Source organism: Heterodontus francisci, chromosome 15, assembly GCF_036365525.1.
Source record: "Heterodontus francisci isolate sHetFra1 chromosome 15, sHetFra1.hap1, whole genome shotgun sequence".
NCBI lineage: Eukaryota > Metazoa > Chordata > Chondrichthyes > Heterodontiformes > Heterodontidae > Heterodontus > Heterodontus francisci.
In genome coordinates, this window is record NC_090385.1 from 42,327,071 (window position 1) to 42,337,592 (window position 10,522).

Sequence of the window (10,522 nt, forward strand, 5' to 3'; positions counted from 1 at the left end):
CCACTCCAATGACAGAAAAATAGTACTAAAGGACTGTATCCAGGCTATTAAAATAAACCTGCCAGGACACTCAAGTCTTTCAATTAATAGCCCAAATTCCCTGCAAGCAGCACCAGCCATAATGCCAAAAGCACAAATCATTCTAATCCCAATTAGCTAATCAAGAAATTGCATTGGATTCCCTGGATGAGGCTACCAACATCCTAATTATTAGGACACTGCACTCTTGGAAAAGGATACTTGGACTGTTCATTCTAATAAAATAGGTTTACAGTTACTGCATCCTAAAGAGGTGGTTACTCTTGCATGGATGTGGAGCTAGCATAATCATCCTGAAAAAAAAAATCAAAATTTAGCTAGTTTTTTGTTTCCAGTTTCATGAAAGCCTCATTTAAAAACAAAAAAAGGGTTTTTACTCATCTACTCTATGATCTTGAAGCAAACTTGCCCCTATATTCCTGCCAGCCCCCACCCCCTGCAAACCATTAATAGTGCAGCACAGTGGCGCAGTGGTTAGCTCCGCAGCCTCACAGCTCCAGCAACCTGGGTTCTATTCTGGGTACTGCCTGTGCGGAGTTTGTAAGTTCTTCCCGTAACCACGTGGGTTTCTGCCAGGTGCTCCAGTTTCCTCCCACAGCCAAAGACTTGCAGGTCGATAGGTAAATTGGCCATTATAAATTGCCCCTAGTATAGGTAGGTGGTAGGGGAATTGAAGGAAGGTGGGGATGTGAGAGGGGAATGGGATTAATGATGTAGGATTAGTATAAATGGGTGGTTGGTGGTCAGCACAGACTCGGTGGGCCGAAGGGCCTGTTTCAGTGCTGTATCTATAATATATAAAAAAAAAAGGAACCACCTCTACTATGGACATCCAATTTCCCTAGGCCTCCATCCCCCACCAGAATAATGAGAGCTCTCCACTTCTTCCTTGGAGAAGCCCAACCAGTCCCCATCCACCACCTGGCTGAACTTGTTCTCACATTGAACAACTTCTCCTTCAACTCCACTCACTCCCTTCAAGTAAACGGTGTTGCTATGGGTACTCACATGGGTCCTAGTTATGCCTGTCTTTTTGTGGGATATGTTGAACATTCCTTGTTCCAGTCCTACTCACCTCTTTCTGGTGAATTGATGACTGTTTTGGTGCCACTTCCTGCTCTCGCCCCAAACTGGAAAACCTCAACTTGCTTCCAATTTCCACCGTTCTCGCTTTTAAAATGGTCCATTTGTGACATTTCCCATCCTTGACTTAATCTCTAGAGATAGTGGGCTTATGCATATTAGACCATCTGACATATCTTCCTTTTTCCTTAATTGAGGATTCCACCCCACTCCGTGGTTGGCAATGCCCTCAACTGTGTCCAACCCATTTCCCGCACTTCTGCTTCACCCCTTCCCCTCAGAACCACGACAGGGTTCCCCCTTGTCCTCACTTTCCACCCCACCAGCCTACAGATCCAAAGGATCATCCTCCGTCACCTCCAGCAGGAAACCACCAAACACTTCCGTTCCCCTCCTGTTAACATTCCAAAGGGTTCGTTCCCTCCGACACCCTAGTCCACTCCTCCATCACCCCCACACCTTGTCCCCTTACCACACAATTGCAGGAGTTGTAATACCTGTCCTTTTACCTCTCACCATCCAAGGCCCCAAACACTCCTTCCAGGTGAAGGAACGATGTACTTGTACTTCCTTCAATTTAGTGTATTGTATTTGCTGCTCACAATGCAGTCACCTCTACAATGGGGAGACCAAACGCAGATTGGGTGACTGCTTTGCGGAAAACCTCTACTCAGTGCAAAAGTATGACCTGAACTTCCAAGTTGCTTACCATTTCAACACTTCTCACTCATGCCAACATTTCAGTCTTTGGCCGGCTCAGTTGGAATTCAGTCACTTGACCCCTGACCTTATTAGTTCAGGTTTGGACCAAGGGTGTAAAGAGCTGAACGAGATAAGAGTGAGTGTGATTGCCCCCCAATAAAGGCAGCTGGGTCAAAATCCTGGAACTTGCGTCCCAACAGTACTGTGGGTGTACCTACACCCCAAGGATTGCAGCAGTTCCAGAAGGCAGCACACCAACACCTTCAAGGGCAATTTGGGATGGGTAATAAATGCTGGCCTAACCAGTGACACCCACAGCCCATGAATGAATAAAGCAAGCATTTGACTGAGTGGGGCCTCAGAGCCCTAACCAAATTGAAGTCAATGGGAATCAGGGGGCAACTCTCTACTGGTTGGAGTTATACCTAGCACAAAGAAAGTTAGGAAGCCAATCATCTCAGCCACAGGGTAGTGTCCTAGGCCCAACCATCTTCAGCTGCTTCAATGACCTTCCCTCCATCATTAAAAAAAAGGTCAGACGTGGGGATGTTCAGTGTTCTTCAGCATTCGCAATTCCTCAGATACTGAACCAGTCCATATGCAACAAAACCTGGGCTGATGTGTGGCATGAATGTTACTTGCCACTTAAGCACCAATGAATCTCCAACGAGAGAATCTAACCATCTCCCCTGGACATTCAACATTAGCATCACTGAATCTCCCACTAATATCCTGAGGGTCATCACTGATCAGAAACTGAACTGGAGCCACAAATACAATGGCTACAAGGGAGGTCAGAGGCTGGGAATTCTGCAGCAAGTAACCTACCTCCTGACCTCCCCAGAACCTGTCCATCTACAGGAGGTAGAAGTCAGGAGTGTGATGGAATACTTTCTACTTCTCTGGAGGAGTGCAGCTCCAACACCACTCAAGAAGCTTGACACCATCCGTGAAAAGCCGCCTGCTTGATTGGCACCCCCTCCACTACCGACGTACAATGGCAGCATGTGTACCGTCCACAAGATGCACTGCAGCACGTTCCAAACCCATGACCTCTTCCACTTAGAAGGACAAGGGCAACAAAACATGGGAACACCATCTACAAGCTCCCCTCCAAAAGCATACACCATCCTGACTTGGAAATATCACCGTTCCTTCACTGTCACTAGATCAAAATCCTGGAACTCCAACAAACGTGTGGGTGTATACCTGCACCAGGTGGACTGCCGTGATGCAAAGGAGGAAGCTCACCGCCAAGGGTAACTAGGGATGGGCAACAAATGCTGGCCTTACCAGTGATGCCCACATTCCATGAACAAAAAATGCCTATTTTAAAACTGGAAAGTACCTGCAGTAAAAGTAGAGATCAAGAACATGTTTTATTTTTACTTAAACATTCTAATCTTTACTGCTCTGAACAGGATTCTTTTCTCACTGGAAGGGAAAGAAAAATAAAAGGCATGATTCCCAATTAAAAGGTATGCATTGCTGTGGCAAGGCAAGTTGGGAGAGAGACAGCACATTGCCTCTAGTCTGATGCTTACAATCTACCATACTAAGTGATGAGCCACTCTTAAGTTCCCCCAAATGAACGCTGGTGCAAAGTATCACTGGTTATTATACATAAAGCTCAATTAAAAGCAAACAAGGGTATCCAATGTTGTCTTGATGAGCCATATAGGAGTGCAATCACTGACAGCTGCATACAAAGTTCAACATCTATTTTTGCATTAATTTGCATATAGCCCATGTTGCTGATAAATCTTAATGTGTAGATTTAGGATCAAATATTGATTAACAGCACCAACACCCTTTTCTAAAAGATCCAGGTACATGAAGTTCAACCCAACAAGGAATACAAGTGCAAAGACTAGGTTGAAGGATGGTAGCTGTACGTAGCCCACAATTTAGATGTCTCTGCAGTACAGCTCGACAAGGAAACGCCACAAGCACACTTTTACAAATTTTAATGAGACACCCCTCCATTGTATTTCCAAACACTGGCAATTCTACAAGAGTATGACGCAAATGTAGAAATAATGCCAGTTGTATTTTGTTCGAGAATAGCCATTTCATCTCAAAAATGGACTGCAAGTATTGTAAAATTATCTTCCATCTAACAATGGCTGGGCATAGCCTAGAAAATGTTCATTCAGGGGGCCTAAAGCTACATTAAGTAATCTTTTAATTGCCCCCAAACTCTACATTAAGCAAAAATTGTGTAGCAACAGCTGAAGAAAAAGATCAATTTCACCCCTCAGCAGTAACCAAATCTTTGACAAAAAAAAAAAAATCAATATTACCAGAGCAAAATGTCAGATTTAATTTGCAACTGGAGATGAAGGGTAATTTATAGTTTTGTTAACCATAATTAATTCCTTTTCAATGAATTTAAAACTTCAATAGTTTTGAGCAAAGAATCACATTTTTGCACACAACTTAAGCGTGTGGGTATAAAAGGTAAAATTTCCCCAGGAATTCCTGGATTTCTCCATCATAACTTCTAAAGCCTAGAGAACCTGTAGACCTTTCTCTACTTAATTCTTAAATGAATGCCCTTGTCAGAGACAGTGTTGGCATCCATTCATTTATGAAGGATGATGGACAATCAGCAAGCAATCCATTTTGTGGGGGGGGGAAAAAAAAAAAAAAAAGGGAGGCACTTTTGCTGATGACTGAAGGCCAATCCTTGAGGCAGGTTCTACCGCAATTGCCGCACATAAAGCTGTGGGTTGTTTTGACATTGGTGCCTGTTGCCAAGCTGCTGTAGCCACTGGGTGTTGTAGTGCACTCCAGTCCACAGGATGTGTTGCCATTTCCCTCTTTCAGCAGCTCGTGACATCTAAAAGTGCGATAATCAACATTTAGGGCCTTCATGTCACATTTGCAAGCATCTTTGAAGTGGAGTTTTGAGTGTCCCACTGGTCGTCCGGCCTAGTGTGCCAAGATGGAAATTATGGAGCTTCTTTCCCTGGTAGCTGCAAGTCACCCATATTTCACAGCCATACAGCAAGGTGGTGAGAACACAGGCTTGGTGTAATCCCATGCACAAATTGAGCTCTGCATCAAGGAACAGATTGTCTGTCATCATGGACCCAAAATTGAATTTACTAACCACTTCCAGTGGGGTGCTATTTAGTGTAAATCAAGGCAGAGATGCAACTCCTTGTCCCATCACCTCTATTTTCTTGACACATAGTCAAGGAGAACAAGTTACAGGCATGGAAGAGACAGTCCATGAGTCTTTGTAGCCAAGTTTCCATGTGAGCAACTAGCACAGCACTAGCATAGAGGAGCTCTCTGATCAGGATTTGATGTGTTTTTGTCTTTACTTTCAGCCATGATGATCATAGAGTTTGCTGTCTGACCTAGTGTTCAAGTAGGGTTACGTCCTAGCCTCCACTCTGTTTGGCATCTTCTCCATGCTCCCGACCTTCACCTTACCTGCAGATATGGAAGGAGTCTACTTGCACACTAGTAGAGATGGCAAGCTCTACAAATCATGACTAGCAGATACAATTTACATACAGCCTTTAAAGCTGACTGTCAGTGTTTTACAAGAGAGGGTTTAAACACCTCCTCCAGAATTAGACAAGACCAAATTTACCCGATCAGTTGAATGTTGGAACTGTTAAGTAGTTACAAGCAGCACCATGTTACAGTGGAAAAAAAGTAGGAACTCAGGCAGAAGTAACTTCTGGTGAGCTCAGTTCCCATTATGTAGGCTAGTGCCAGAGGATACATATATTTTTTTTTTTAAAAACATATTTTAAAGCTTACATCAAATAAATCATTTTCCTGGATTAGAACTAGCTGACTTCAGACAGTTTCTAAGTGAAGGTTTGTTCTCAAGTTCCAGCCACTTTGCAAAACAAAAAAAAAAAAAAGGAACTGGATACATACTTAGAGAAAAAAAAAATTGCAGGGATATTGGAGAGAAAACAAAAGCGTGGGACTAACTAGATTGCTCTTTGAAAAGACAATGCATTGAAAGGCCTTTGCGTTGTACAATTCATGGTTCTTTTGCTACAAGTAGAAGATTCATTTAAGTGACATTCTAGTCACTGCACTTATGAAATTGCCAGGATTGGAGAACAAAATAAAAAGACACAGCTGTGGTACATGACTTAAGTGTACAGGTTAAATTATTTTTTTTTTTTTTTAAAAAGGTGTTTACCATGAAATATTGTATTCCAGGGGTGACAAGGTAGTGAGTCACACCAGACATTAAAATAGATAGTGTTTAAAAAAAAAAGTACCATAAAATTGACCTATACCTGAAATGTAGAGATTGGAAACTGTATTTACAGGGGTTAGAGAACTTTTTCCTCTACCAAAATGGAGTCCTACAAAAATTAGAAAAATAAAGATTCTCTGCTCCATCCAGCCTTTCCCATACAATTGGACTACTTTGCACATCAGAATATTTACACTACAGCTTGCCCAAAATCATGTGATCCCTCAGTAACAAGATGAAAATGCAGGACAAATTTGAGTGTTGTTAATTCTATTTATCATTTTAGAAGTCATTTTTAAAATCTGTGGTCACCAGTAATTCCACAGGCCTGTTTTTGCCCGTACAGCTAAACAACATCAGCCCTCTAGTCTTTAGCACTGTCTGCTCATCAAAATATGTATTTGAAATGAAGGGGATATTTTCAGCATTGGTTCTTGAGGCCTTAAATATCACTTGCTTATTTGGACAAATAATCTTTAAATAACTTCTACATCAGTTTCTTTTGAATCAGTAGAAGAGGGGAGGGGCTATGGGAACAGGGAAAGAGTCTGCAGTCCTTTTACTTTTAAAAAGGCTGGAGACTGGAGTCAGACTGACTGACTGCAAAGTTGAACTAAGTTTCTAAACTCCAATTGTTCACTGGTAAATGCACAATCTTGTTTTGACTATGCAGACTCGAAGATCCAGATGCCCAGTCGGAAAAGGACAGTTGTGTAACTGCCTCATCTTTGGGTTGGAGGGGAAACTCAGCACTGCTCTGATCTCTTATCAGAGTCTTCCTTTCTAGGCACTATAAGAGCAAGGACATTCAATATCCTGAACATTTATCCCCCAAAGCAAACATTATCTAGTTATTAAATCAGTCATCTGTGACACTTCAATGTGCGCATAACCCCGCTCCAAGAAACTTGAAGCTTGAAAAACTGAAGTGCACAAAAATCACAATTGTTACAGCACAGGAGGCCACCATTCAGCTCATCATATATGCACTGGTTCTCCAAAAGAGCCATTTACCTAGTGCCACTCTCCCCAGCTTCTCCCCTTAACCCTGCACATTCTTCCTTTTCAGATAAAAATCCAATTCCCTCTTGAAGTCCTCTATTGAACCTGCCTCTACCACACCCCAGTGCATTCCAGATCCTAACCACTCTCTGCATAAAAATCTTCAGGAATCCCAACTTTCTCAGAAGATAGTAAAATACAAGGGATATTTATGGTATCAAGAGTTGAAAGTTTCATTTGAGAACAGCATAAGCCAAACTGAATAGGTTTCCATGTTAAAAAAGGAAAATCTCCAAGCTCATGAGTTCCATTGTCCATGACACATGAGCCATCGGGTCCAGTCGCAGGTCCTTGTTTCACAGCTTCAGAACGTGCTGTATACACATACATGTGCTATCTTCAGGGCATGGTACCATTCCTGAGCCAAAGAGCACTGATCAGATCCATTAGTTCCAACCTTACAGCTTTTTAAAAATTCATTCATGGGGGGGGGGGGGGGGGTGAGTCATGGGTAGCTACGCCAGCATTTATTGCCCATCCTTAATTGCCGTTGAGAAGGTGGTGGTGAGCTGCAGTCCATGAGTTATGTACACCCACAATACTTTAGGGAGAGTGTTCCAGGATTTTGACCCAGCTACACAGACCTCCCCACATTCTCTCACACATCCAATGATCTGTTCTCATGTACCAGGATTGGTGACATTATCTGAATCTATAGACCACGGACTAGTGCAGCTAGACTTGCTTCTATATTAGAGGTGAAACCAGCAACATTGAGCATCAAGGGTGCTCTGGTCTGCCCCTGTCTCCTTCCCTGACCTGAAGGAGGTAAAGTTCCAGAGCACAGCAACACTCATCCAGCCCCGAGAGCCTTACTTATTCCCAGTGCTCAACTGGATCCGAGTTACACGGTACACGTTACACTGAGACGCACCCGCCTCAAATAAACAGGCAGACGCCTAAAATAGTTAAAGACTCGTGAAATTTCGCAGCCAGTCGCAAGTCTGCGGTAACCGTTTACTGAGGCGGCTACAATAAACCAAAATCTTGAGCAACCTCAGTTATCGATCCTCCCTTCAGATTGAGAGAGCGAGAGGTGTTGGTACGAGTTTGGGAATGTGCAGCGGGATGAGTTGGCATGATTCACTCACCGCTAACTTTCGGATGGTGAATGTCACTTCCAATAAGTGACTAGTCTGTTCACAAAACACAAATTGACTTGATTATGGATCAGTCTACAGCAATTTTGAAAAAAAAAACGCTTAATTCTATCAACCACTCCTTAATGAGTTCACTCAGGAGAAAGTCACCAAATTCGTTAATGCTTAAAAAAGCCAATTTAGCATATAGGTTCGCACATTGAGAAACCGCATTATCTTTACCTGCTATATCCCAAAGTTGTAGCCGAACAATAGTATCTTCTTCCCAATTTAAGACTTTGAGGGCGAAGTCCACCCCGATGGTTGCTCTGTAATGTTGGGAGAAAATCTGATGAACGTACCGCTTGATGATGCTGGTTTTTCCAACACCCAGGTCTCCAATCACTAAAACCTTGAACAAATATTCTTTCTGTGTTTTCTCCATTGATGCACCAACCTATACCCCTCAGCTCTTCCTCCTAACACTCGCTCTCTTTAAATATCCTCCGCTTTAATCCGTTTCAAACTCTCCAAACTAACTTTACCCACTACTAATTTCCACGCATGCTCTCTATTGAGTATTTGTATCTTTCCTCCTGCGTCTTAAGCCCCCTCCGGGCCCGGCAAAAAAAAATTAAAAGGGCAATGTCTTCATCCTATCAACTCTATCCCTTGGGCAAGTCTCTTAGAGGTTTAATTGTCTGCAGCAGTTACACATGTGACTGGGCACTTGATTATCAACTTTCTGGGTAAGTGATTGTTAAATAAACATGTATGGAGCCTAAGCAGGGAGTTTATTTAAAAAAAACTTTGATCTCTCCCGATGTTGCACAGGAGGAGTTCAGGACCTGCAGTTACTAAAGTTCTACTACGGCATAAACATAGCAATATGGTTGAGGCAAATAGCACAGAAAGGGAAGCTAGATAAGTACTGGAGGAAGAGAAGATGTTGATAGGGTGAGATGAAGTAAATAGTGTGGGAGGAGCCTCATGTGGAGCATAAGCACGGGTGCAGAGACTAAGTGGCCTGTTTCTGTGCTGTAAGTTCTATGTCATTTACTTGTGTACACTTCACTCTTTCCACAAAATGTTTTTCTCATAAAAATGTTTGCAAAAAATATTTTCCTCCCATGTACACTAACTCTTTAATATCACTTTATCAGTTTCAAACTCTGAGCTCCAACCTAGGTTCATTATTAAATCAGCTGATAAAGGAGGTGTATGGCTGAGGTTGAACACCAACTTTCTGATGACTCCTATCTCCGTCAGACCATAGCCCCACTACTGAACACCAAGCCATCATGTCACAGACCATTGCTGATTTCATCTTCTCCCACACCACTGTCCAGGGCCCCAAACACTACAACCATGTGAAACAACAATTCACCTGCACTTCCTCCAATCTAGCATATTGTATTAACTGGCCATGATGTGCCTTTTCTACAGTGGGGAGATCAAATGCAAATTAGGTGATGCTTTTCTGAACATCTCCATTCTGTTTGGAAGTGCAACTGTGGCTTATCACTTCCATTCCTACTCTGACTTCTGCATCGTTGGAATCCTACACAGTTTCAATTAAGCTCAAAACAAACGTCAATGGTAATATCTCTTTTTTTATTTATTCATGGGATGTGGGCATCGCTGGTTAGGCCAGCGTTTATTGCCCATCACTAATAGCCCTTGAGAAGGTGGTGGTGAGATGCCTTCTTGAACCGCTGCAGTCCATGTGGGGTAGGGACACACACAGTGCTGTTAGGAAGGGAGTTCCAGGATTTTGACCCAGCGACAGTGACAGAACGGCAATATAGTTCCAAGTCAGGATGGTGTGTGACTTGGAGGGGAACTTGCAGGTGGTGGTGTTCCCATGCATTTGCTGCCCTTGTCCTTCTAGTTGGTAGAGGTTACGGGTTTGGAAGGTGCTGTTTAAGGAGCCTTGGTGTGTTGCTGCAGTGCATCTTGTAGATGGTACACACTGCTGCCACTGTGCATCGGTGGTGGAGGGAGTGAATATTTGTGGATGGGGTGCCAATCAAGCGGGTTGCTTTGTCCTGAATGGTGTTGAGCTTCTTGAGTGTTGTTGGAGCTGCACCCATCCAGGCAAGTGAAGAGTATTCCATCAGTCTCCTGACTTGTGCTTTGTAGATGGTGGACAGGTTTTGGGGAGTCAGGAAGTGAGTACTCACTGCTGGATTCCTAGCCTCTGACCTGCTCTTGTAGCCATGGTATTTATATGCCTATTCCAGTTCAGTTTCTGGTCAATGGTAGCCTCTAGGATGTTGATAGTGGGGGAATTCAGTGATTGTAATGCCATTGAATGTCA

At 43.1% G+C, this 10,522-nt stretch overlaps 1 protein-coding gene across 1 annotated transcript in view; it reads right to left on the minus strand.

Moving 5' to 3' along the window:
* LOC137377877 (ras-related protein Rab-38-like) overlaps window positions 1-9,036 on the minus strand; it is a 30,734-nt gene extending 21,698 nt beyond the window's left edge. Inside the window, exon 1 of the mRNA XM_068047947.1 lies at window positions 8,446-9,036. Coding sequence (XP_067904048.1) covers window positions 8,446-8,647 — 202 coding nt within the window. The 5' untranslated portion in view covers window positions 8,648-9,036. The remainder of the gene's footprint in view (window positions 1-8,445) is intronic.
* Between the last annotated feature and the right edge of the window lie 1,486 nt (window positions 9,037-10,522).